This window comes from Podarcis erhardii, assembly GCF_964252035.2.
Source record: "Podarcis erhardii genome assembly, chromosome: 11".
NCBI classification, from domain to species: Eukaryota; Metazoa; Chordata; class Lepidosauria; order Squamata; family Lacertidae; genus Podarcis; species Podarcis erhardii.
The window spans coordinates 55,473,964-55,501,780 of NC_138501.1; the positions used below are offsets into that span (position 1 = coordinate 55,473,964).

Genomic DNA, 27,817 nt, shown 5'->3' on the forward strand with positions numbered 1-27,817 from the left:
CGGGCGCCCGAGCCCCTCCGCGCCGCCCTGGCTCGCCCTCCCTCCGCCGGGCGCAGGGAGATCCCGGCGGAGGAAGGAGCCGCGGCGGCGCGGAGGCGAGAGGGATCCCTCGGCGGCGGGGAAGGAGCGCGCCGCTGCTCCGCCCCAGGAGACGCTCCCTCGGGGCGCACCGCGGAGAGGATCCGCCAGGGAGAGGATCCATGGGGGGGGGGGGACGCCCCATGTTAGCCAGGATTTCCAAAGGGCGGCCCAGGCTGGCCGCTTTCCAGAAACCCAGGGCGGGGAGTGGGGGGGGTTGCGTTTGGGGGAAGGTTTTTTTACCCTCTGAAAGGTCGGCTCTTCTCGCGCTTCTGGGGCAACCTCAGAAACGTGGGTGGCAGTCGACGGAGTTTTACGCAGAGGAGACCCACTGAACTCAATGGATGGCTCAGTTGGTAGAGCGTGGGGCTCTTAACGTCACGGGTTCGAGCTCCACGTTGGGCAGAAGATTCCTGCACTGCAGCGGGTTGGGCTAGATGACCCTCAGGGTCCCTTCCAACTCTCCCATTCTAAGATTTAATTTCGGTTGGTTCTACTCTGAGTAAAGCTTCATTGGAACCCCACCCCTGTGCCTTTTAACTTGGCAGGAGAGAGTGTGTGTCTGGAGAGCCTGGATCCAAGTGGAGAGCTGCAGTGCAGGTGCAGAGACTGCAGAAGGCCCCAAGTTCAGTTCCCAGTGGCATCGCCTGGCCTCCCCAAGGGAGGCTTGTCCTCCTACCTGGAGAGCTGCTGCCAGTCCGTGCAGGCAACACCCAGCTGCATGAACCTCCAGGCTGACTTCAGTGCAGGAGGCATCATTCCACAAGGGGCAACATGGGTTTTAATACCAGATAAGCCTGGCCGGCCATTGCCTGTAGGGATTGTCCTTTATAGGTTGCCTTGCTTGTTGTTTTTATTTCCAGTTCAATTTAATCATTAGCAGAACACAGGCAGAACTACCACTCAGCAGAGAGCAGTGCAAAGCCAGCGCAGGCTCCCTTCCAGAAGAGGTTCCATGACCATTTGGCGGCCTTTGCCAACCTGGTGTTCAGGACTACAACTCCCATCAGGAGTGTAGTGATTACAGCGGTGGACTAGGAAGTGGGGAACCAGGGTTCAAATCCCCACTGGGTCATGAGAGTCACTTGGGCCAGCCACTGGCTCTCTCTGCCTAACCCACCTTGCAGGGTTGTTGTCGGGGGTTAAATGGGGAAGGGGAGAGCAGAATGAGACGGTGGGATATAAGTCGAACCAATCAAAAATAAAACGTGAACAGACGGTCCCAGCTTCAACTCCCCCCATCCCACCCCCATGACATTTCCAGGTAGGGAGGGGAAAGACCCCCTGCCGGAGCCCCTAGAGAGGGGCTGCCAGTCAGAGTGGGCAGCACTGAACTAGGTGAACCAGTGGCCTGACAACACAAGGCAGCTTTGTGTTGTTCTGAACCTCCAGCCAGGACCCCATTTCTGTGCCTGCCTCCCTCACTAGCCAAGGTGCCAGGACCCAGCAGTAGAGGAGAAAGGCTGGCAGAGGGGCACCCGGATCAGGGCCGTTTGGAGGAGATGGCTGTGGGTCCCAGGGAGCTCGGTCTGGGGAGACTGATCCCCTCCATGGAAACTTTGAACGAGGGGGGTGGATGGAGCCCTCCCTCCCTCGAGAAACATCCTAGGAGGGGGGCAGGCGGCTGCTCTGGGGGTCCTGCTGGGAGTGGGCAAGACCTTGCATGGAAGAGACAGGCTTCCCTGCCACTATCACCCCACTTCTGCCACTCTGGCAGCGCCTTCCACAGCCCAGTTCTCCTCCAGCAGCGGCAGCAGCCCCTGCAAGGGTTGCCATGGTGACTCTCCCCTCCATCACGTGCCTCAGTGGCCTGGGCGGGCTCCCCTCCCCCTCCCTCTGCTTTGTCCCCCAGTGCAGAGGGGCTGAGACAGGGACAGATCCAAGAAGGGGGAGTGGGCTGCCTGAAAGAATTGCCAGGAGAGGCTGAGCAGTGGCCAAGGAAAGGAACTCTCCACATGCTCAGGGGCCAAGGCCTGGGGCTCAGAAGGCATCCCAGAGCTAACTCTGCTTCGTGTCGCCTCCTCACTTTTAGGGCTCTGCTGCCCATTTAGCCAACTGCAACAAACCCCCTGCTTGCGCAAGGTTTCTTGACAGCATCTTCTGACTGATAAAAGGAACGGGCAGCAGGTGAGGAGCAGGGCCCTTTCTGCTGGAGCACTTAGTGTGGGCAGGCCTGGGCGAGGGGCACTGAGTCATGCCCAGGACACTCTGTCTGCCGCTGAGAGAGTCTCTGTGCTCCCCAACAGGAGGCAGATGCTCCCCAACAGGAGGCAGATGCTCCCCAACAGGAGCCCTGGCCTCCTTTGGGAGGAAAGGCCAATTTATCAATCAATCAATCAATCAATCATTTAATTAAGAAGCAAAACAAAATGTAAGAAGACTGGCTGCTGCATCAGGCGAAAGGGGGCTCATCGAGTGCAGGCCCCTGTTCGCACAGGGGCCAAGCAGATCAGCATTATTCAGGGGCATGTACTACCCCCCCCCATACTGATCCTGGAAGTGGTACACAGCGCCCGCCCTCTTCTCACCCCACTGTGCCACAACGTAGGCACCAAGGCACAAGGTTACCCAAATCTAAGGACGCAACCCTTTGTGTCCAGCCCCCCAGGGCTCCTCTCTGCTGGGAGGGGGGGCAGGGAGAGGCCCCAAAGCCCAAAGAGTTGCAGCCAATGCAGGCTGGGTCCTTGGCACAAGACCACCACCTTCACGCCCTGCTTGGGACCACCTTGAAGAGACACAGCTCGTTCCCCTGGACACCGTAAAGGTAAAGGGACCCCTGACCATTAGGTCCAATCATGGCTGACTCTGGGGTTGCGGCGCTCATCTCACTTTATTGGCCAAGGGAGCCGGCGTACAGCTTCTGGGTCATGTGGCCAGCATGACTATGCCGCTTCTGGCAAACCAGAGCAGCGCATGGAAATGCCATTTACCTTCCCGCCTCAGTGGTACCTATTTATCTACTTGCACTTTGAGGTGCTTTCAAACTGCTAGGTTGGCAGGAGCAGGGACTGAGCAACGGGAGCTCACCCCATCGCGGGGATTCGAACCGCCGACCTTCTGATCAGCAAGTCCTAGACTCTGTGGTTTGACCCACAGCGCCACCCACATCCCCCCTGGACACCATACTGGCTCCAAAAGGCTTGCTCCCCATCAGTGCGTATGAAAACAAGAGAAACCTGCTGGGTCAGGCCAAAGGGGGCCCATCTAGTCCAGCCTCTTGTTCTCAAGTGGGGGGGGGGGCAACCAGACGCCTCTTCTGGGCAACCAGCAAGCAGGATCCGAGCACAAGAGTAGCCCTCTCCAGTCTCCTTCCTGGCCCTCAGGACCACACAACCCTCCCCCCAACAGAGGATCTGCTCTGGGCACCCGGAGCTGAGACATAATATGGCAGATAAAGGCTGCGTAATGTCGGCAGCTCACGTTACTGCCTGCTGCCCCCCTCCGGGACAGCCCCATCGCTCACGCGCTGGGAGACCGAAGGAGACAGCAGCGGTTATTTTTAGATGGTCCCTTTTGGGCCGGGAATCCCATGCGGAGGAGCTGCAGACCAAAGGGCATTCCCACCCACCAGGTGACACATCCCTCGCCTGCTTGCTTGCTCCCCAGGCCTCACGCTGCCCAGCCCTGGGCACAACCTCTGCCACCCTCCCCGGGCATCTGTTGTGCAACTGGGGCACACCAAGCCAGGCTGAGCATCAGTGGCCACACCCAGAGCAGGCAGGACCAATTCTGGAGTGCCAGAGCAGCACCTTCCACCACCTGGATCTAGAAACAGAGGCACCCCGAGAGCAGGACAAGCTCCACTGCACCCGGAACTGGGCCACAACCCGCCACAGGGGGAGGTGTTGTGGCTTCACCTACTCAACCCCCGAGGGCAGGAAGCAAGGGGGTGTGAAATCATGCAAGCAAGGTCAGAGGAGGAGGAGGATTAAATTGCCCCAGCTGGAATTTGGCCCAGATCCCAAAGCTGGCTCTCCTGCAAGAGGGGCTGGGCCTTCACCCGCAACTGCAATCCAGGCCACAGAGCGCCCCTGGCCACTCGTGGCTCCAGCTCTTCAGGAGGGGACCAGCTCCCCTTGGGATCCAACTGGGAGATTGGGGAGGGGGGCTCCCATCCAAGTTAGACACCGGCTGTCCAGCATTCACGGGAGCTGGCAGAGGCACAGCTTGCAGCCAGGAGTACAGGATTCAGCCATTTCTGCAGCCATTTCTGCAGAACCACCCCAGGCGCCCAAAGCACTGGGGGAAACGCTCCAAATATTTATTTAAATTTTGTGGTCATTGGAGAGGGTGTGGAGAAAGAGGCAAATGTGTTTAAATGTTGGAGGGGTCCTTGCTGGTATGTCTGCATGATTCAGCAAAAACTCCTCGTCCTGCTGCTCCCCCAGCTAAGAATGTAATATAAGCCTCCTGGATGAGGCCAGTGGCTCATTTAGTTCAGCCGCCTTTTATTTTTACAGTGGCCAATCAGATGCTCTTCCAAGATACCCACGAGCAGGACCCAAGCACAAGGGCAGCCTTCGCTCCTGCGCTCTGCAGCTGAGATGCCCATGCAACCGCTCTGATCCGCAGAACTGGCACTGTTCTATGTGCCACACGACACCCATTTTGCATCTGTAAGAAATCCACCTTTTAGCGCAGCAGCACCCGTCCTGAGGAACTCCCTGCCTCTTGGCATCATCCAAGCCCCTTTGCAGAACTCTTTTTGGCACCTGCTAAAGACGTTTTTGTTTAAGCAAGCCCACCCAAAAATCTACAATCTGTTTGTGGTTTATCTTTCCTTTTCACTGCTCTTTGGCTGTTTTAAATGGCCGCTTTTAATTGATAATTTTTATTGTTTAATTCTTTTTGCAAATTGCTTTGAGGGGTTATTTTTCCTTACAGGTAAGGAGCATATAAATTTTATGAAATAAATAAAATAAATCGATTTGTATTCAGAAGCAATACTGCCTCCCAAGTCAACTACTCTCATTGCATTCCCTGACCCCCAAGTGGTGGGGGCAAATCCCCAAAATCTGTCCAAGTCAACTAAGTAAAATTATTTTGGAATATATTGACTCCTACAACATGGTAAGGAGAATTAAACACACTTACAAATCTGCCCCACACATCGCAAGCAAACATAAGCTGATGGCAACATGCAGGGTTGATAAGACCATGCACCAAGTATGAGCATCCAAGACAGGACAAAGGCCGTCTTGGTGGCTGCTTGACATATATGAACACCCCCCCACACCCACACCCACAAGAGCGTTTCCCCAGGGCTCCAGCCTCAGCCCATTTCAGAAGCCCCAGGCAAAAATATGGAGAGAGGGTTTCGGGACATGGAAATGACCTCCTACCAAATCAGACCATTGTTCCACTGAGCTCAGGATTGTCTACACTGAGTGGCAACTGGGGCTCTTCAAGGTTTCAGGCAGGAGACATTCCCAGCCCTGCCTGGCGATACCAGAGCAAAGCAATCCAAAGCAAATGTGTCAATTTTATTTCATTTCACTATTATAAATTCGCACAATGCTGCCTCATGGAGCTTTCGCAACACAACCTGCTTCTAAGTCCTTCAGGGAGGGTCCTCCCCCAGCCCCACCGCCAACGGTGAATCAGAGGCACACATGTGCTGCAGTGTGTGCAGAGGAGATTCCTGCACTGCAGGGGTTGGACTAGATGACCCTTGGGGTCCCTTCCAACTCGAGCGCCCCATGAGCCTAGGCACAGGTCAGAGGATCGGCTGCGGCAACAAAGGGAGAGCGTGGCGAAATGAGCAAGGCAGGAGACGTGAGAGAGGTCACCTCCAGCGTGTCTCCACACCTCGCTCTGGATGTCACGGAGTTATTCTGGATTAAGAAGGGGCACAAGCCCAGGCAGGTCAGAGAAGAACTGACAGGAAGCAGCTGCCACCAACATGAGACTTCAGGGAGGGACCGAGTAGCCCCAGATTTAGGACAGTGTGGGCGGTTCCCCCGCACAGGATGCCGAGCCGAGGGCCTGCTAATTTGAGAAGATCCATAACTGAGAAGATCCATTCAAGGGCACCAAATGCTGGCCTCACTCATCAAAGACTACCAAAGTCCAGCCCTGGGCCAAATGGTGGGTCCTGCGCAAAACAGGCCAACACAATCATCAGGGGTGGCAGGGAAAGCTCAAGGTGCAATATGGCACGAGAAGAAAGCCCCAGTTTCGGGACAGGGCATTCTTCCCGTTCAAAATCCCGAAGCTCAGGTGTCTTTCTCTGCTCTGCAACGGGCAGCCTCTGAAAGCATTCCACTCCTCCCCACAAGACGTGTATAATCACCCAGGGATCCTGCTCCCTACTCTCTGTGCACACTGTCCTTTGTGTTCTCCTCTTGCTGGGTGCCAACCAACATGTGCTCAAAACAGCCTGGTCAGGATAACTCCCTCTTCTAGGCGTCTTTTCCCACCCCCACTGCAACCTTCCCCCCAGCTGCTCCTTTTGCCTGTCTTAATAAGGCAGCTCTGTCCTGGCACAGGCAGCTGACTTGCCCTCCTGTTGCCCAGCACAGCACCTGGCTGGCAGACTGGTAGCACCACACAAATGACAGGAAGTCGTCACAGCACTGAAGCCAGACAGCAATGGGGAAGCCAGAGGGTGCCAGGCAAGGGCTGGGGAAGAGGGCAGAAGTTGTGGTTATGAAAGGAAACCCAGAGCGCAGACACCCCACCCTCCTCGCCACAGACATTCTGGTAACTGGAGGTGGGAGTAACCTGCCCAGAATTCAGCAAGATTGGGAAAGGGGAAAAGGAGGAAGTCTACAAACAAGGAGACGTCTTTAATGGTATTTTCAAATGTTCTTCTCAACGAACCCAAAAGCTCTTGGTAGCAACAGCAGCGAAGCTGGCTCTATTTTTCTTTCAAATTTATTGTATTTTACTAGTTCTAATGCTTGTCTGGGTCTCTATAATGCTATGAGCTGCTTTAGGCACCTTTGGGGGGGGGTAGTGGCATATTCATCCAAACAAACCCCTGAAACGGAGCCAGCAGCTCCTCTTCTTCCCAGACTTTCCTTCTCCTCTGCATGGGCCCACATTTTGAGCCCACCCCCACTTTATGAGAGAAGTGGCCCAAACCTCTCTGCCTCCCCCTCTCTGAAAGGAACAGCCAACCTGGGAGAAGATTAGGAGCTCCAATCAGAAGATGCCTATGAACACTTACTCAGAAGTAAGCCCACTAAGTTCAGCTGGACTTACTTGCAAGTCAGTATGCACGGGATTGCAGCACAGTGGGAAAGAAAGACCCCAAATTCAGGCACATTGAGACAGGGTGCAGAGATATGGGTGCAAAATCTGTAAAGCTCAGCCGTTGCTTTAATTCAGCTTTTTAAAAGTGCACACACAACAGAGCAACCAAGCTTCCAGTTCTCCCTGGAAGCATCATCTGAGCACTGCCTGAGCAGCGATATTTCTGGGGGATTCCAACTATGCTCAGAAACAAGGCCCAAACATTTTTCCTTAATGAGAAAGCAAGAATCACAGCCATGAAATGGAAGGTTCGGGGTTGCCTAGAAAAAGAAGAAGGTGCCTGAGCCCAGGGAACAATGTGGCTGGGACTCTTGCTGCAACATGGGACTCGTAATCTCAGGGACACGAGTTCAAGTCACAATTTTGGGCAAAAGGCACTGCATTGCAGGGGGGTGGAATGGATGACCCTCTACAGTTCTACGACACCACATCAACAAGAAAACCACGTATACCACTCTGAGATCCTTGAGGAAAGGTGAGAGAGAAACACAGTAAAATGAACAAGTAAAAACCCTCACCCCCACTGGGAAGAAGAATGTGCAAAGCAGCCCTGAAAGGCTCCAGCGCCTCTTGAGCAGAGCTGGGTGAAAGGGGTCCTTTGCCAGCAAGAGCATCACTGCCCCATAGAATCCGAGAATCCTAGAAGAGTTGGAAGAGACCACAGGGGCCATCGAGTCCAACCCCCTGCCAAGCAGGAAACACCAGCAGAGCACTCCTGACATATGGCTGTCAAGCCTCTGCTTCAAGACCTCCAAAGAAGGAGACTCCACCACACTCCTTGGCAGCAAATTCCACTGTCAAACAGCTCTGACTGTCAGGAGCAGAGGCAGAAAAGAGCTCAGCAGCAGTCGAGTCAGATCCGGTTCTTACCTGCAGGCCTCCCTCTCTGGCAACCAGGCAGGCAGCGAACCTTTCAGGAGGAGGAACAAAGCAAAGAAAGGGGGTGGGGAGAGAGAGAAAAGAATAAAACACCACATTCACGAGCAGGGCTTTGGTGCAAAGCAGCCCCTCGGCTTTTGGGGGGGGCACAGGCTCAAGACCCCCCCCCAAATCCCGCCTTCCCTTTCTCTAGGGGTTGACACCCCAACCCAGTTCCACTTTGAGGAGTCCCTTGCAAGCTCCCCCCACCTTCCCATTTATTTATTGGGGGGGGGAGAAGAAGAAAAAGGGTCGCGACACAAGGCAATCTTAGGGGGGGTGCTATGGACCCCCTAAAAAACCCACGCCCTTAAAGCCTCGGGAAGCTCTCCTGCGCAGCCCCCAACGGAATCCCCCCCTGCATGGAATGCCTCTGATCCCCCCCCCAAATCCAGCCCCTCGCCCTCCCACCCCCCGCCCCCTAAACCCGGCTCCTCCCCCTCCCTCCCCCCCCTCCCTGCTTGCTCCGGGGCAATGAGCCCCGCCCCGCCCGGGGTCCGCCTGGCCCACCTCTCTCCCTCCGGCTCGCCCCCCGCTCGCCGCCGCCGCCGCCTCCTCGCCGCCCCGCAGGAGCAGCAGCTTCCGGGCCCCGCCGCCCGGCCCCGCCCCCCGCCCGCGCTCATTGGAGACCTCGGCGCCCGGCGGCCAATGGCGGGGCGCGGCTCCGGCGGCGGCCCCGCCCCCTCCACGTGCAGGTCTGTGATGACCGCGCGGGGGGCGGGGACGCGGAGGGAGGAGGGCGCGCCTGATTGGGCGGCGGGGCCGGGAGGGGCGGGACCCTCCGAGGCCATCCAGTCCAGCCCCGCCGCCCGGAGAGGGAGCCGGCGAGGCCCGGCCGGGAGGGGGACGGCTCCTGCGCCTGGAGGTGCCACTCGGGCCGGCCCTGGAGCGGAGAAGCTCCGTGAATCGCCCAAATCCCGGGGGATACTCGCAGTGCCGGATTGACGTAGAAGCTGAACAAGCTCTAGCTTAGGGCCCCACTCTCTCGGAGGCCCCCCAAAAAAGGAAAAAAAACCCCTGCATGTACATTTCCAAAATAGTAGATAAAAAATAAAATTAAATAAAACCTACATACAGCAACCGTGTTTTGTGTTGTGCAGGCTCCTAGGATGGTAAGTAATGGCCCCCGCCTGCTAGCCTGCTCCCTAATATATCACAATTACTTTGATAAAATACATATTTTGTTATGTGCAAATGCCTTTAGATACCTATTAGGTCCATAAATTAGCATATAAAAAAGGGTAAAGGGACCCCTGACCATTAGGTCCAGTCGTGGCCGACTCTGGGGTTGCGGCGCTCATCTCGCTTTACTGGCCGAGGGAGCCGGCGTGCAGCTTCCGGGTCATGTGGCCAGCAGGACTAAGCCGCTTCTGGCGAACCAGAGCAGCGCACGGAAACACCGTTTACCTTCCCGCCGGAGTGGTACCTATGTATCTACTTGCACTTTGACGTGCTTTCAAACTGCTAGGTGGGCAGGAGCTGGGACCGAGCAACGGGAGCTCACCCCATCGCGGGGATTCGAACCGCCAACCTTCTGATCAGCAAGTCCTAGGCTCTGTGGTTTAACCCACAGCGCCACCCGTGTCCCAAATTAGCATATACTGTAGTATATATTCAACACAAAAAACAGCCACAATTTGCTGTTGAAAAAAGGACAGCTGGACGTATAAAGGACCCCATTACCTTCAGGAGCTGAGGGCCTCATCCAGCCTCAATCCAGCCCTGGGTGACTGACATTCTCCGGAGCTCCGAAAGGCCAGATTGGAAGGGCTTCCCTTTGCAGAAGCCAGGCTGTATCCTCCTTCAGCAAAATCCAGTGCTTTGTAATGCTATATATAGAAAGGTTTTCCAGCATTTTCATTTTTTAAAATTGGTATCACACTGGCCAATGTTTTCAGGGGCAGAAGTTGCTATTAAGGGAAAGTTACCTATTTCTTCTTTGCTTCGTTCAGAATGGACTTCTTGATTCAGAGATACCCAGGGAGGCTGGAAGAGTCTCAGGAGCACCAAGCTCAGCTGGGGGACCTCCAAAACACTTTCATCCGTTATATTTGGGCCTGAAAAAGAATTCACCACGGAACTCTGATGCAGCTTCCCCCAACCTGGTGTCGTGCACTGCAGCTCCCATCTGCCATCCACCAAGTGTTGTTTAGCTGCGCTGGCTGGGGTTGATGGGCATTGTAGTCCCGAACACCCGGAGGGCACCAGGTTGGGGAAGGCTGCCCGCTTGCCTTTGCTCTGCACGTTTCACTTGGTGAGAGCAAAACTGCAGCAGATGTTTGGGTGTTTTTAAATCCCTTTAGAAAACCCAGGTGTCATCCCGAGAGAAGAGGTGAGTCAGAGGGGTGAGGAGAGGTTGCAGCTGCGCAGCCAGAGGAGGGCAAGAGGGAGAGAGAGAGCCAGGGGCAAAAGTAAAAATAAGAAATGAGTCACCTCTTCCTGTCCTGAGCTGCCCTGGCCTTGTTGCCTTTCTCTTCTGTGAGTGAGCATGTGCAGTTGCCTTGAAGCAGGGAAACATCCACGAAGCTGAATGCTATAAGACTCGGGATGGAGAAGGTTAATGGAGAAATCTGAGGTCTCCCTTGGACAAAAAACAAGGACGCCAGGCAGGAATCCCAGAGCAAAACAGCAGCCAGTCGGCTTGGTCTTGATTGAAGACTGTTGCAACAGGACTCCCACCTGCCACAAGGTGGAACAAGATGGAAGCCCCAAACAAAAGAGAACCCAAACTTTTATTAGCTGCTAATCCCTGTGTTACACCCCCCCCTAATTACATCACTCGTACATCATGTTTAAAGGGGGAGGTCTGGTGGCAGTAATCTGAGCATCCTGGACCCTGCCCCATGGTTCCCCTTGCCCTCCACCAAACACCCATCAAGTGGAACAAAAGAGATATTTACATTTCCCTGTTTCCCAGCCAAGTTCATCACACCCTTTTGTCTCCATCTGGGTTTGGTATTTCTGGAATGGCTACCTGTCTGGCACTCAGGTATCAGGATGCCAGGAATTATCACTCAAGCAGAGGGGCTGCTGAGGAGCTGAGCTCACAGGTCTATATGAATTTCTGAAGTTTTCCCAGTGAGCCAGTACATAGATACATTTATCAGTGAATTATTACATTTGGTATCGTGCAGCGGTGGCCCTTTGAATAGATAGGAAGAAACTGTGATGAAGTGTTTTGTGGGGACAAATCACAAAAGTAACAAAAGCAATTGTGCTGGTTTTGGTAGTGGGCTGCATGTGCATGATATCTGCTGGAGGGGCAAACCCCCCCCCCCACCTATACATAAATTCCTGCAACAAGAAAAGAAAGCCCTTCTTTATGCAGCACCTGTGGAACTCCTTGCCACAGGAGGCAGTGGTGACCACCAACCCAGAGGGCTTTAAGAGGGGATTGGGCAAATTCATGGCAGAGGAGGGGGCTTGAGGGCTGCTGGCCATGTCAGCTATTCTCTGCCCCTGCAGTCGGGGCAGCAATGCCTCTCAAGGCCAGCTGCTGGAAACCTCAGGAGGGCAGAGGACTCTGGTGCTCGGATCCTGCTTCCTGGTTTCTCACAGGCAGCTGTGAGGGTGGGATGCTGTTGGCCTGATCCTGCAGGCTGTTTTTATGTTCTGAGCGGGTGGTTGCTTGAGAGTGGGGGAAGACAGCATGTAAGGACACAAACTTCTTCATATTTTTGTTGATAATTGTTTTTCCTTTCTCCGTAAACGGCTTTGAGTTGTTTGGCGTGTTTTGTTTTTACAGTCAAGCAGTGTAAAAGTTTTAAGAAATCAAGAAGAACTTTCTGACATGAAGAGTAGTTTGACTCGCTCAGAAGGTGGTGGACTCTGCCTCGTTGACTGGAGGGCCACTTGTCAGAGATTCACCTGTCAGCTGCGATTCCTGCCCTGCAGGGGGTTGGACTAGATGACCTTTGGGGATCCCTTCCCACTCTACCGTTCTATGGTTGTAAATCAATGACAGCAAGCGAGGTGCTGGGACCCCAGACACCTGGGTCCTGCATTAAAGCCAGAGGAGGGGAGGGAAGCCGCAGAGCAGAGACTGCTGCATGGAAATTGTACTGCTCCACCAACACACGATGGAACTGGAAGATGCAAAAGCCACCAAAGGAGAGGAAGGTGCCTTCTGCCAGGCCCTTCTTGCTGCACCTGTGGCTCCAGGAGCGGCCTTATCCCATTCAGTGTCCTCAGGGGGGCAGGGAGCGCTGCGCCCCTCGCGGGCAGCCAGGGCACAGGCAGGGGCGCTCCTTTGGCAGAGGGTTTCGACTTCCCAACCAGCCAGGCTGAAGCAGGGACCGGCTGGGCAGCAACCGTCTTACGAATCATCCCAGGCTGCTGCAGGCAGAAAGGCAGACCAGACCGAGAGCACAGCTGGAGTCCAGGACGCCCCCAAATACAGTGGTACCTCGGTTTTCAAACGTCATCCATTCCGGAAGACCGTTCGAGTTCTGAAACGTTCGAAAACTAAAAACTCAGTATGGAAGCCTTGATACAGAAAACTCAATACGGAAGCCGCATGGCATGTTCGACTTCCAAAGCATTTACTTCCAGTTTTTCAGCGTTCGAAAACTGAAATGCTTGTCAACAGAGATGTTTGAAAACCAAGGTACCACTGTCATTCTTTGGCAGACAAGAAGGCATTTTACTCATGAAGGAAAAAAGCTGTTGACTAAAACTCAGGAACACTTTGTCCTAAGGGTGGTTAGATTCATTTGGGAGAGGCACTGAGCCCAAGGTCCTGGAAAAACTCCTTCCCGGAAACCAATGTCCCCACTGTGGAAGGATGTGTGGCTCCAGAATTGGCCTCCACAGTCACTTACGGACTCATTGTTCAAACCATGTTTATGGAAGACAATCTTGTTTGGCTACGAGGGATCGCCAAAGAAGAAGAACCGGAAAAAGGGGTGTTAGGTAGGCAGTGTTTGAGATCAGAAAGGTGTGGCTCTAAGTTTTCAAAGAGAAACTGGTTTGGAAATTACTAAAAAGGTAAAATATCTGGGGGTGAATTTAACATCTAAGAATGTGAACCTATTTAAAGATAACTATGAGAAATGCTGGGCTGAAGTGAAGAAAGATTTCGATATATGGTCAAGATTGAGACTTTCCTTGTTAGGCCGAATTGCTGTAATTAAGATGAATGTATTGCCGAGATTGTTGTTTTTGTTCCAGACATTGCAAATTTTAGATAAGATGGACTGTTTCAAGAAGTGGCAGAAAGATATATCTAAATTTGTCTGGCAGGGCAAAAAACCCAGAATTAAATTTAAGATTTTGACTGATGCAAAGGATAGAGGGGGCTTTGCCCTACCGGACTTAAAACTTTATTATGAAGCAGCAGCTTTTTGCTGGCTGAAACCATGGCTACTTCTTGAGAATACAGACATTCTGGACTTGGAAGGTTATGATAATAGTTTTGGTTGGCATGCATATTTATGGTATGACAAGGTAAAGGTACATAGAAATTTTAAAAATCATATTATTAGGAAAGCATTGTATAATGTATGGAATCGATATAAAGATTTGTTTGAAAGTAAAACCCCCAGGTGGCTGTCACCAATGGAAGCTAAGGCGGTAAAAAGATTGAACATGGATACAGACTGGCCAAAATATTGTGAAATTATAGAATATGATGGTGAAAAGTTGAAACTACAGAGTTTTGAGAAATTAAAACCTAAAGTCCGAGATTGGTTACATTACTACCAGATTAATGAAACTTTTAAGCAGGACAGAAGACTAGGATTTCAGAAGGAGAGGTCAAAGTTAGAAACAGAATTGCTAGAACCCAATACTAAGAATTTGTCTAGAATGTATAATCTGCTGCTAAAATGGAACACACAAGATGAAACGGTTAAATCAGCCATGATTAAGTGGGCACAAGATATTGGTCATGATATTATGTTTGCTGACTGGGAGCAGTTATGGACCACAGGTATTAAATTTACGGCATGTAGTGCCCTGAAAGAGAACATAATGAAAATGATCTATAGGTGGTACATGACCCCAGTCAAGCTTGCAAAGATATATCATTTGCCCAATAACAATTGCTGGAAGTGTAATGAATGTGAAGGAACCTTTTATCACCTTTGGTGGACCTGCCCAAAGATTAAGGCCTACTGGGAAATGATCTATAATGAAATTAAGAAAATCCTTAAGTGGACATTTGTAAAGAAACCGGAGGCTTTTCTCCTGGGCATGGTCGGCCAATTGGTACCAAAGAAAGATAGGACCTTTTTTATGTACGCAACAACAGCAGCAAGAATCCTTTTGGCGAAGTATTGGAAGACTGAAGAATTACCTACTCTGGAAGAATGGCAGACCAAGGTGACTGAATTCATGGGACTGGCAGAGATGACCGGCAGAATCCGTGACCAGAGGAAAGAGACAGTGGAGGAGGACTGGAAAAAATTTAAAATCTATCTTAAAAATTGTTGTAAAATTTCGGAATGTTAAGATGTCAGGGGATTGGACACAAAGAATTACAGCTAAAAATCGAAATTTATAAAGCAGAAACTCTTTTTAAAGAGAATTAAATATAAAAATGGGATGAAGAATTGCTAAAAATTTTGAAATTTGGATGCAGTGAAGGGGAGGTTTGGGGAAGTCGCATTATGTTTGTTTGTTTTTTGTTTATGTTGTAAAATTAATAAAAATTATTATAAAAAAAAAAAAACAGAAAGGTGTGGCTCTAGCCCCAGAAAACTGGTGGTTCTTTGTATTGTCCCTGACCAGCTCAGTCTGAGGCTGACAGTGAAGGAAGTGCCACTTAAATTTGGAGTCCCTTCTTGGAAGTGTGCCTGACAATAAGGAAGGTCGTCACTCACCAGACTGGGGATAGCAATTCTTCCTGCTGACTTCACATCATACAGGCTCTCCGCAAGGTAGCAGCTTGTGGAAGGAGGCTTGGCAGGGAAGGCAATGACGGCAGCTTGAAAGGCTTGTGTAGAATGTCATGTTTTAAAACTGGAATTCAAAGGAAGGAAGGGCGTTGCTGCTCTCTAGTGACCGGCAGGCAGAATTGTCTCAAAAAAGGCTTCCAAAGCCTGAGACAACAAAGCAAGAGAACTCTTCAGACGCACCAGGCGCACTCTGTCGATATATCTGCTTATCCTTCTGCACCTCCATTGTTGAAATGGTTTAAGCTTCCATAAAATTGTGCTCAAGTTACTGTGAAGAATTGTATTTTTTCCATTGCACAGGTGGGGTGAGCTGAGTTTTCTGACGGAGTGACAGATTTTAGGACAGCCTTTCCGAGTGCTCACTAATGTTAATGAAGCAGCCCCCACCGCTCAGAGTCAGGCGTTGCTTTTGCACACAAAGGGCTTCCTGGGCATGGACCAAAATGCCGCAAGTTGGAAAAGATGGAGGCAGAGTTCTTTCAATTTTTAGCTGAAAAAGTTGGTGTGTCCTTGAGTCTTATACCAGAATCTCTCTCTCTTGGTCCTCACTCGCAGCTGAGTAAGATTGTCTTCCATGGTCATAGGTCATAACAGTGAGTCCATAAGAGACTATGGAGACTCTATGGAGACTCTGTCCAGGAAATTCTGGGCATATGGCAGCCCTAATTTATATGTTGGTTTGCAGTTTGTTTGTTCAGCCTGGGTCATATTCCACTTTGGAGATGGATTTCCCATCGTCCTATGGTGAGTCTGATCTTTCTTCCTCTTTCTTGGGCGATCCCTTGTAGCTGAGTAAGATTGTCTTCCATAAACACAGTCTTAACAGTGAGTCCGTAAGTGACCATGGAGGCCAATTCTGGATCCACACGTCCTTCCACAGTGGGGACATCGGTTTCTGGGCAGGAGTTGGTCACGGTGTGGATTTGCCAAGCGTGCCTTCCTCTTAGCCCGTTTCTCCCTTGCGTCCTGAATTTGTGCTTCTTCAAAATCCATGATGCCATTGGTAGAGGCTGTTCTCCAACTGAAGCACTCAGAGGCCAGTGCTTCCCAATTATCGATTTTTATAATGCATTTTTAAAAGATTTGCTTTGAGAGCGTCTTTAAAACTCTTTTGTTGTCCACCAGTATTTTGCTTTCTGTTCTTAAGTTGGGAATAGAGTAGTTGCTTTGGAAGATGATAATCAGGCATCCAAACAACATGGGATCAATATATGTAAGAACAGAAATGTATAACTGAGACGATGTATCATTTATTGTTTTTGTAACATTTAAACCAACTTTCTACCGGTAAAGCTTTAAAACATACTTTTTGTGTGTGCTAAGAATTTATTTCTTCACAAAAAGTCAGAGCAGAGAGAGGACCTCCTCCGATGGCTACATGAATCATCTACATCCCTGCCCAAATGCCAAGAGCTAAATCAGTGGGGAGAGGAGGTGACAGCAAGCGGAGCTGCCCCACTGAAATGTTTCCTTGGCGGATTGATTTGTGGGACATAGGAGAGAGAGACCCTCATGTTGCCTCTTTGCTTTGCTTTCCCATGTCCAGAGAGATAGAATGTGCAGCAGCCGGAACAATGAGGAAGGGGAGTCCACAGTAAGACTGAAGGGGTGCATGTTCTGGGGGTTCACTGTATTGGGTGCCTGAGGGTGACCAGGGTATGGTCTTGGCTCAGGGCAGGGTGCCCCTCTATGACATGCCCGGTGCCTTTATGAGGTGGCCTGGAACGCTGCCATGGGCTTCAGGTGGCCCAGAAAGGCAGTAGGGGGAGGCTTAGTTGTTGTGGGCCCACAGGCCTGGGCAGCCAAGATGGAGGTGTCCCACGATGACTCCTTCAGCTGCTACTTCTCCTGCTGCTTGGTCCCCTGGTTCCTCCTTGGTGGCAGCGTCGTCTTCTCCTTCCTCGTCTGCTTCTCCCGGAAGATTCTGCAGGGGAGGCTTCTTCCGGAGAAGAGAAGCTGTCCGCTGTCTGCAGGTGCCTGGCCCAAGAAGCCACAGGTGGGTATCTGTCTCTGAGGCGAAATGCAGCCAGGAGTTTCATGCAACACAGGCGCACAACACTGTTGCCACATCTGCAAGAACTGACCCGGTTTAGGAACTCTGGTTCTGCACCTGAGCATGTGCAGAAAGGGTGGAAGGCGGGTCAAGGCTTTGGTGGCTCCTTAATGAGCCTGGTAGCAAGTCAAAAGCTCCTTAAAGTGTCCTTTGCTCAGTCTGGGTGCAGTGCTCAATGAAGGATGGTTTAGGAGAAGATGGGGCATAGCTGTCAACTTTTCCCTTTTCTTGCGAGGAATCCTATTCGGAATAAGTGAATTTCCCTTTAAAAAAGGGAAAAGTTGACAGCTATGAGATGGGGAGCAGCTGCTTCCACGTGGATGGGATGGGGGGGGGGAGTTAGGAAATTCAGAGTAATCTCGATATGTGGAATATGTATGATCTTTTGGTGTAAGTTTATTCTTTCTCTTTCTTTTCTCTTTCTATATTTTCTTTATGTTTGAAAATCAGATTTAAAAATTAACAAAGGCTCTTTTCCTTCCTTTGAGTAACTCTTCTCCCTCGTCTCTTCCCGACAGGCTCATCCCACGAGCAGAGACCGGCCTCAGGCAACTGCAAGACAGCCGAAAGGTAATGCAGGGCGGGTGGCCCTGGGGACACCCCAAGATCCCAGATTCCCCAAATTGGTATCGGCACCACCAGGTGGTCCTGTTAGGAACCCATTTTGGAAGCAGGGCTGTTAAATCCAAACTCCTCTTAACTCTGCCAAGCTCTTTTCCTGCTCCTCTTCCAACAACTGCTGTGGCTTTCCTGTAAGCTTCCCAACCAGCAGTCGGGCCAGATCCTGCTGCTACTAATGGTGCCCCCAAGGCCCAACTCCTGCATGCCCCAAAATTCTCCTCCCCCAACGTCCTTTCTGCTCCCTGCAATGGGTGCTTGTGGGGGTTTGGAGGAGGAGGAGGAGGAGGAGGAGGAGGAGAAGAGGCTGTCAGCAAGAACAGGGGCCTCACAGCCAGGTGGGTCTGCACCCCACACATTCCATCGCATGCCCTGGACGGGAGATGCACCAAGAAAAAAGCGCACCAAGCTCTTTGGCCAATATAAGTTTCAGTTGTGGGAGTGGTCCCTACTCGCAAATCAATAGTCAATTGTAACAAAAACTAATCCATTCATAAGTATGTATTCTGACAAGGATTACAAACTCAAATGGACTAACATAAACTTACTGGTTTCTGATCCATAATTGACTTCTGACTTCTGCTCAATCATTGAAACTAAGACCTTCACATCTCTACTCATAAACTCTTATCTCTAATTCTGTAGCTAATTATTGTGTTATACATATCCTTATGAGTTTGAGTTTGTAATCCCTGTTTGAGTTTGTAATCTCTGTTTGAGGCCTCTAAATCACACGTCCTTATCCACAGGCATTCCCTCGCCTTAATTTTACACTTGCTGAAAAATCAAGTCACATTCTCAGAAGGAAAAGCGTGCTGGCATTGTCAGAGCTAGATGCCTGATTCAGCGAGAGAACAGCGTGTCTGCTGCCTCTCAGGATAGCTCAAGGCCGAGCTTTTCCTGCACAAACATCCTTGACACATGCTTAATACCATCTCCCAACAATATCCTTTCATGCTCCCTTTCACAGTCTTTGCATGTCAGAAGCCTGTGCAGTCATTCCCACTCCAACAGCTCGCTCTCTTCTCCTCTGCAGACCTCCAAGGACAGCGGCTGCGGGATGGCCCCTCGCCCAGGACCCCTCGCCCGGACCCCATCCGCCACCTGCTGTGTGCCAACCCGGCCTGCACCCTCTGTGACAGGGTGGCTGTGCAGGCCAGACGGCTGGCTTACCCCAGAGGACGGGGCCTCCCACCTTCGCCAGCACCGCTGGACCCCAACACCTTGTGCCTGGAGTACTCCAGCTGCCTAGACATGTCCAAACCGCCCGCTTCTGTCACTTTGCTCAGGAGCGACAGCGAGCCTGGCCCCACCAGTGACCTCTCCCTTTCCACTCCGGGAGCACTACCTGCGCCCTGCGAAGGTCCTCACCAGCTCAGGACACAGAAGAAGCCGAGGGCGGCAAAGAAGGCTAAGCAGGAGGGTCTCAGGGGCTTGGAGGAATGCATGTGCTGCTCTGAGGACTGGGCGGAAGAACAGGCCACCCTCAGCACCTCCACCTTCACCTTCTCGGAGATCTCCTTCACCAGCAGGACAGACTACAGCTCCTCTTCTGCTTGGTCCAGGACATCCCTGGAAGTCACCCTCCAGCAAGTCTCTGAATGTTCGCTGAGGATCGAGAGCAGCACATCTTCCAGGGTATGGGGAGAGCCTGTGGAGGAGGAAGCCTTTGGCAGGAAGAGGAAATCCCCAAGGACCAGCCCCTCCAGAGGACGTCCCAAGAGACGAGGGCGCGCCAGGGAGAAAGGGTCTCCCCGTTTTTGTAGGAAACGGGGGTCTCTGAGGGCAGAGTTTGCTCCCACAGACACTCCCTTCCTGAAGGAGGCTGCCCGGGCAATCTTGGAGTGGCATGTGCTTTGGAAGCGAGCCCAGCATGCCCTGGGGCTGCCCCAGTCCCTCCTGCGCTCTCTCCGGGCCTTCATGCCCGCTGCTCCAGGTTCTGCCCCCCGAAAGGCCACGGGGAACGCTGTGTCTGTGACCCAGCCTCAGGCGCCCTCCTTTCTGAGCGAGGACTCCAGGGCAAGACTCGAGAAGCACCTCCAGAAGATGGTGCGCCTCAAGCGCTGGGGGCTGCCACAGAGGGTGCGAGAGGCCCTGCGACACATGCACCCAGCCGCACCACGGAAAGCGCTCCGGAGCGAGGGCCGAGGGCTGGCGAGTTCAGGGGCCGGAGGAGCACAGCAGGAAGCCAGGGCCGTGAGCTTCAGACCCGCTGGTGCCTCTCCAGTGAAGCTCCCTCCGCCTGCCCAGAAGATGCCCGCCTCCCTGCTGAAGCCATCTCCCCCGGGCTGGAAGTACCTGCAGCCAACAAGCCATCTCCACCCGCAGGCGGAAGCAGAGAGAGTGGCGCTTGTTCCTGAGCGGGCCCGTCTCCAGGTGGCTCTCCCTTCTTGCCACGGAGCCCCCAGGCTGCAGCCCCCTGCCCCACCTCTCCCTGCTCTGGAGTTTGTGGCATCCACTGCCTTGGACGGCCTGGAGACCCACGCCCTCCGGAAGAGGCTCCAGCACCAGTGGGGCCTCCCCGGCCTCCTCCAGAGGTCCCTGCAGCGCTTCCTCCCGGCTCCTCCGCCCCGGCCACCAACCCATCGCCTCCTCGTCCCGCGGGGCTTCCAGCAAGTGCGCCCTGCCATCGGGCAGCTGCCCTGCATCCCGCCAGAGACCAAGAAGCTGCTGGAAAGCCACCTCAAGAGAGTTGTGATAGAGAGGCGCTGGGGCCTCCCCAGGCGGGTCTTGGAGTCCCTCCAGCACTTCCGGGGCCCCTCTCCCCTGCCGACAATAAAGCCCAGGGACCGGGAGAAGGTCTCTCGGCCCCAGGGAGCGAAGCGGCTTCCACCCCAAAAGCTACTCGCCCTGCCAGAGAGGGGGGCCGACTCCTCCCCAGAGAGCCGCTGGGACTCCAGGCACCAGGCCTTGCAGCGGCAAGTGGCCAAGAAAGCCCTGGAGACGCAACTGGGCCTCTTTTCGCCCGTGGTGCGTCTGTCGCAAGAGCTCAGCCGCCGAGTGGGCAGAGAGGCCCTTCCCAGGGTCCTGTCGCGGGGGCTGAGGCCTCTCCGGCCGAGATCGCAGGCCTTCCCCTTCCTGGAGGAGTCTGCGCTGCAGTCGATTGAACTGAACCTCGTCCGGAAACAGCTGGCCTACCGTTGGGGGCTGCCCACCCTCTACAGGAGGTCCGTGGCCCTCCTGGTCCCCGGCCCTCCGCTCTCGCCCGCGGCCGGCACAACCGCAGCCAGATTCGCCGCAACAGAGACCCTCTTTGTTGGCACTGAGGTCCGGGGAGATCTGGAGTGGCACGTCAGGAGGAAGCAGGTGCAGCACACCTGGGGGCTGCCTGGCCTGGTCCAGCGCTCCCTCCGCAACCTTCTCCTCGCCACCCCCCAGCTGTGCCGCCAGAGGTGTGGGCAGGGGACTGTGACCATCCTCCAGGAGAGGCCCTTGTTCCTCCGCAAGGAAACCCGGCATAAACTGGAGCTGAATGTGCGGAAAAGGGTCGTTCTCCAGCGGTGGGGGCTGCCCAAGTTGGTCCTGGAATCCCTGCGCTTCCTCTTTCCAGAGATGCGGCTCCAGCCCCCCAGGAGGGAAGCACCAAAATCTCCCCTGGCTCTGCCTGAGGGACACAGCCCCGGCGACCGCAACAGGGGAGGCTACCTGGGGGCTTTGGCTAGTGTCATGGCGACTCCCCGGAAGGCACACCTGGTGGTCTTGAACCAACAGAAGATGGAGCAGCACGTGGCAAAGAGGTCCGTGGAGGTGCTCTTGGGGGTCTTCCCTCCCGTGGCCCAGCTTTCGTGGCGCCTCGCCTCGCTCTCCACAAGGCCGTTGCTCCCCCAGCTGATACGTCCCGGCCAAGATGCCCTTCGACCTCGCAGCAGCAGCTTCCTTCCTTTCGTCCGCCCAGAGGACGCGGGTCAGATTGAGCTAGCCGTTTGCCGGAGCCACCTGGCCTCCCTCTGGGGGCTGGGGCTGCGCTACACGGAGGTGCTGCGGGTGGTGCTCTGGGGGCCACCCGCTCGGCCTCTCGCCCCCCAGCAGATGGGCCAGGAGTTCTTGGAGGCCCAGACACCATTCCTGGCCCAGTCGGACAGAGATGTCCTGGAGCTGTGCGTCAGGAAGAGACGGCTGCAGCACCAGTGGGGGTTGCCTGCTCTCATCCAGAGGTCACTGAGGGCCTTCATGCAAGGCTCTCCCCTCCTGCCTCTCCTGCTGACTGGCCATAGGGCCAGGATCCAAGTGGTTGTCCTGGAACAGGAGCTGCTCTTCCTCCCGGGGACAACCTGTAACCACCTGGAGCTCCACCTGCAGAAGATGAAGCTGCAGCGGCAGTGGGGGCTTCCCAGAAGAGTCCTGCAGTCCTTGAAGATCTTTGCCCCTTTGGGTCTTCTGGGCAAGGTGGGGAGGGGCAGGCCTTGGACACAAAGGTCCCCAAAGTCCCCTCTGGAACAGCTGGTGCCCGTAGGAGCCGTGGCCTTTCCCCAGGGGAGCCGGGGCCAGTTTGACGTACAGGAAAAGGCCGAGGAGGAGGAGAACATCCCACAAGAGGAGGAGCAGGAGAGCAGGGAAGGGTCCTTGAGCAGAAAAGAGGTCGCAGTTAAATGCAGCAGCAGCAGCAGCAGCAGCAGCAGCCCAGAGAGCTGGCACGACACCAAAGAGGCTCCAACGTCCCACGAGGAATGTGCCCAATATGCTGCCTCACGCCCAGCCTCCCGCGTCCACCAGGTTGGCAAGGGGAGCAGGACATGCCAGGCGCTAGAGCAAAAAGTCCTTGATGGGGACCGGGCTCTGCAGAGGACCCAGCCCAGAAGGGAAGGAGAGCAAGGAGGCCCACCTCAATTCCTGCCCGCAGGAGAGGGCATCTTCTTGGGCCGCCACAGGGACACCGACAAGAACCTGTCCTTGCTTGGCTCAATCGTGGAGAAGAAGCTGGGCCTACAGCAGGGGATCCACATCTGGCTGCATGACCAGGGAAGGCAGACGGAGGGGAGCCTGCCACGGGGCCACCAGGGGCCTGGCCTTCATGAGGACCAGAGGCATGCAAAGGAAATTGGAGCTCAACATCACTGGGGTGCCATAAGTTATGCAGGAGAAGCCGTCACTGTGAAGTGGGAAGAAACCCAGTGTTGCTTTAGTCAAGTAGCAGACTCTGCAGGGCAGGCTGGTGAGGAGGCTCAAGGCCTGGGTTCAGCCCCCACCCCCAAAGTGCAGCTGCTCCAGGCAGGCAGGATGGAGTCCCGGGTCAGGCTTGAAGAATCTTCTGTAAGGGCAGCTTCATGGATGCCCTCGGAAATGGGCAGAGGGAGGAGTGGGGCGAGAGGCACAAGGCCCACCACAAAGGGGAAAGGGAGAGGCACGCTCAGTCAAGATGGGCTGCTTGGAAGTGGAGGACAGAGATGGAGCAGCAAGGAGCAGAGATCGAGCAGCAAAGAGCAGAGATCGAGCAGCAAAGAGCAGAGATCGAGCAGCAGGGAGCAGAGATTGAGCAGCAAGGAGCAGAGATCGAGCAGCAGGGAGCAGAGATCGAGCAGCAGGGAGCAGAGATCGAGCAGCAAGGAGCAGAGATCGAGCAGCAGGGAGCAGAGATCGAGCAGCAAGGAGCAGAGATTGAGCAGCAGGGAGCAGAGATTGAGCAGCAGGGAGCAGAGATCGAGCAGCAAGGAGCAGAGATCGAGCAGCAGGGAGCAGAGATCGAGCAGCAGGGAGCAGAGATCGAGCAGCAGGGAGCAGAGATCGAGCAGCAGGGAGCAGCGATCGAGCAGCAGGGAGCAGAGATCGAGCAGCAAAGAGCAGAGATGGAGGAGCAGGGAGCAGAGATCGGGCAGCAGGGAGCAGCAGTGTAACAGCAAGGAACGTAAGCTGAGCACAAGTGACCAGAAATCAAGCAGCAGAAAAAAGAGATCAAAAATTGGGGCCTGGATATTCTGTGGCAGAAAACAGAAATCCCAGGGCAGGCCCCAAAATTCAAGCAAGCGTCGAGGAAGATCTCGGAGCCAAGTGCAGAGCAAACGAGGGCGCGGAGGCAACCATTTGCCAAGAGCCCAACCATAGCAGCACTGAAGGACCCAGAATTTATTTATTTACTGACATAGTTACGTTTTATATTCAGGAGAGACCTCATTAAGTAAATTCTCTAGGCACCAAACAAAATAAAAAGAGAGTAAGAATCTGAGGGTTGTGCTGGAGCCATCTCTGGGTTGCCATGTGTCCTCTTTTTCTGGGGTAAAATTTCTGTCCAGGTGCATTTTTCAAATTTGCCATTATGTCTCTGGCTCTACTTCTCGATGAGACATAGGCATAACTGGGGGTTGAAGACTTGCTTTCCTCTTCTCTTCTCCTGCCCCCCCCCCAGCAATGTATCACAGCTTCTGCAGCCTACATATAGTAGTTGTTGTTTAGTCATCTTAGTCGTATCCGTGACCCCATGAACCATGCCTTGGAAACTCTCACTTTCTTCTCAAAGCTCCTCCTTTTTTATGTCCATGGAGTTTTCTTGACAGGGATACTGGAGTGGTTTGCCAGTTCCTTCTCCAGGTGGATCACATTTAGTCTAAACTCTCGGCTATGACCTGTCCGTCTTGGGTGGCCCTGCGTGGCATGGCTCACAGCTTCTCCGAGTTCTTGAAGCTCCTTCGCCACAACAAGGCAGGGATCCATTAGGGGTATTTAAAATGAGAGTTCTCATAGCACCTTCTTTTTAGCTCTTCATAACAGGGCAACCCTAAAAGAATCCATAGTTGGCTTAAGAGACAACATCAGCCAATTTCATTGCTGAATAATGATTGTAAGTTATATGCATGGATTATGGAAAATCAGCTGAAAAGTGGTGTTAAGGGACTTCATATATCAAGATCAAACTGGATTTCGACCAGGTAGACATTTGTGTAATAATGTTAGAAACATTATAGACATAATAGAGTATTTAGAGGTAAGAAATGAAAAACAAGCAGCATTAATATTTTTGGATGTGGAGAAAGCCTTTGACAACATTTATTTTTTGGGGGTAAATAATTTTTATTCATTTTCCAATAATAATAAAAAACATTCATATTGATAACAAATTAAACCAAATCTTACCAAATTCAAAAAACAATACATCCAATTATATAGTCTAAATTAATTAATTTCAATAGGGACTTCACGTGTTCTACATTTCAAGAGCTAATATCCATCCTTTATTTTCTGCTGATACTGATCATCTCCTCCAGCAGTCACTGGTTTAACTCTCTCTCTTGTTTTATTTTACCATTCCTTATTTATAGTCGCGTAGGGGACAATTTTCCCATATTGTTCTCAGTCTTAATATTTCAAAATATTAAATATTTTTTAAAAAAATTAAAAATATTAAGGCCTTTGACAACATTTTTTGGTCATTTATAATTAAGTTGTTGGAAAAGAAGGAGTCTGTAGATAGATTTGTAAAAGGAATCAAGGCAATGGTTACAGAGCAAACCGCAAGTTTGATTGTCCATAATTCTGTGACTGAAAAATGTAAAATATTGGAGGGTACAAGATACGGGTTTCCCCTTTCACTGCTCTAGAGATGCTGGCAAGAAGAATAAAAAATAAATAAATCCAGATATAAATGGGATGCAGGTGGGCCAACAGAGCTATAAATTAAAGGCCTTTGCTGATGATGTAGTGATGCCCATAGAGGAACCGCTGTCGTGCACCCGGGGTGTTGGAAGAAATTAGAAAATAATGCAGAAGTAGCAGGGTTTCAAATAAATCGAAATAAAACTTAAGGTTTTTAAAAAATGGATGCAGGCAAAAAAAAAAAAAGAATTGCAGTTAATCAGCAGGCTGACAATTGAAAAAACTTGGGAGTTTGGTTAACATAAAAACCCCCCAATATATTTCAAGACAACAATGTTAAAACTTGGAATGATCACAGGCTCTGTTTCTATGGGCTGCAAAGACCTAAATCTAGACCGCAATGCCAATCTTTAACTGCAGATGGCAGAGGGATCCAATTTACTGCATTCCTTGCCAGGTTCTTATTTGTGGTCTCATCTCCCCTCCCCCCCTTCTTTCTAAAGTGTCTTCTGCCCCCAGAATTGCCAGCTGGCCCACTTGGCCGGCTTGACTTTCTTGACACAGCCGTCTCCAAGTGGACAGTGTTATTGAAAAGGAGACTCAGGCGTCCTGCCGCTTAGCCAGCGTGGCTTGAGAGAACGCAGCCTGCAGCCTTGCTCTCAAGGCTGATGTGCTTATGGAAGCAAGCAGGTGACCTTGAGGGTTTAGGAGAAGCGAAAGAAGCCCCTCTGGCGGTGGCAGCAACAGGCCTCTCGCCGCTGCAGGGAGAGGGGTCAGATCAAAGCACCTGGACTTTGCGCTGGACCAGCAGCCTTTCCAGCTTCTATGGGCTCGCCTTGCCTCTTTGCTGCTCCCCTGGTGACTGACTATCTTGGTTGGCCGATCAGCCGGCGGGTCAAAGGCGCCTTCCCAGCTGCTGTGGCTGTGGGATCCTGGCTTCCTTTCTGCTCAGCAGGAGGAAATGGGGGCAGCCTGCTTGGCTATGCTGGGAAGTCCTCAATGCAAGCAGAAGGATGAGAAACACGGAGCAGGAAACGGACCGCTGCCTCCCAGGCCAAACCCGACTCCTTTGTTTCTCCAGGAACCAGCTTCCCCTAGCAGAGCACAGCAGAGGCCCTTCTCTTAATAAGAATAAGAATAATAAATTTTATTTATACCCTTCCCTCCCCGACCAAGACTGGGCTCAGGGCGGCTAGCACCAAATATATAGAGTCAGACCTCGGGTTGAAGTTGCTTCAGGTTGAGCGCTTTCAGGTTGCGTCCCCCAGCGACCTGGAAGTAACAGAACACGTTGCTTCCGGGTTTCGCCGCTCGCACATGTGCAGACAGTCAAAATGATGTCGTGTGCATGCACAGAAGCGGCAAATCGCGACCCGCACAGATGCGCAGGTGTGGGTTGCGTTCGCTTCAGGATGCGAACTGGGCTCCGGAACAGATCCCCTTCGTATCCAGAGGTACCACTGTAATACATTAAAAACACAAAAATAACCAATTGGCTAAAATACAGTTCAAAATCACATTAAAAATCAAAATAAAGTTAAGTCGGAACCCATGAATCACAACAGTAGGGTCCCATATGGGCTGATAGGTGAAGCCAAGGGGGCCACTTACATACAGGGTAAAGGATTCTTAAAGGATTCCCAGCCCCCAAATATCCTTTGCTGGGCACTGTTTCGGGGAGGGAGCCGTGACCCAGATCTCCTGCCCTTCCCCCTTTTAAATAATGGTCCTTACAGCAGAAGGGGCAGCAGCGCCAGGGAGACTCTCAGCTGCCCATCCTCTCCATCTGCCAAGAGGCGGACACACACAAATGTGCCTTGTGGGTCTGTACCCTGAGAGCCGCTCCCTCCTCTAGCACCACTGGTCTGGTGAGACTCACTCCAGGGTCCACAGGCAGCCAGAGGACAGGGATGACCCCTTGCCATTGCCTCCTGCTCCTGCGTGATTTTTCTTCTGGCAAAACAGAAGCTCCAGAAGTTCACCAGGTCTGGGCAGAGTCAGCTCGCCTGCCTGGTGGGACTGGGGCATCACTGCCACTCCTCCTGCCACTTTCAGACCTGGCATTTCACAGCGGGTCGAACCAAACTTCCAGTGCCAGCTTATGCCAGAAATATGGCTCTTGGCCCTTCCCTGTATGGGCATTTGTCTAGCTGGCACTTTTCAGTCGGCCGACCCCTTGCCTCAGTTGCTCCTATTTTCCATGTCCATCTTCAGTTATTTTTGCCTCATGAGATGATGTTCAATTTCAGAATGATTTCTTGCATTTTTTTTACGCTGTATACTTGAATTTTTATTTATTTTTATTTATTTTGATAAAGTAATAATAAAAAATAAATAAACCCTACCCCCAAGACCATTCCATTGTAACTATCCAGCCTCCCAAAATGTCAACACCTCTTGCGATTGTTTGACCCCTTTCCGTTTTAACAGTACAAATTCTAGAAATACCTTTCATATCTCCTCAAAATCATTT

The 27,817-nt window shown here is 52.5% G+C and overlaps 2 protein-coding genes across 2 annotated transcripts in view; one reads left to right on the top strand and one right to left on the bottom strand.

The window, feature by feature from the left end:
• PIGO (phosphatidylinositol glycan anchor biosynthesis class O) overlaps positions 1–27,817 on the bottom strand; it is a 114,431-nt gene that overhangs the window by 61,304 nt on the left and 25,310 nt on the right. The gene's annotated exons all lie outside the window — the stretch shown is intronic.
• Positions 16,896–23,980, top strand: LOC309352292 (uncharacterized protein). Its single transcript, XM_081880660.1, has 3 exons — positions 16,896–17,145; positions 17,721–17,772; positions 18,857–23,980. Exons 1-3 carry the CDS (start codon positions 16,957–16,959, stop codon positions 23,857–23,859), a joined length of 5,244 nt encoding a protein of 1,747 aa, XP_081736786.1. The 5' UTR covers positions 16,896–16,956; the 3' UTR covers positions 23,860–23,980.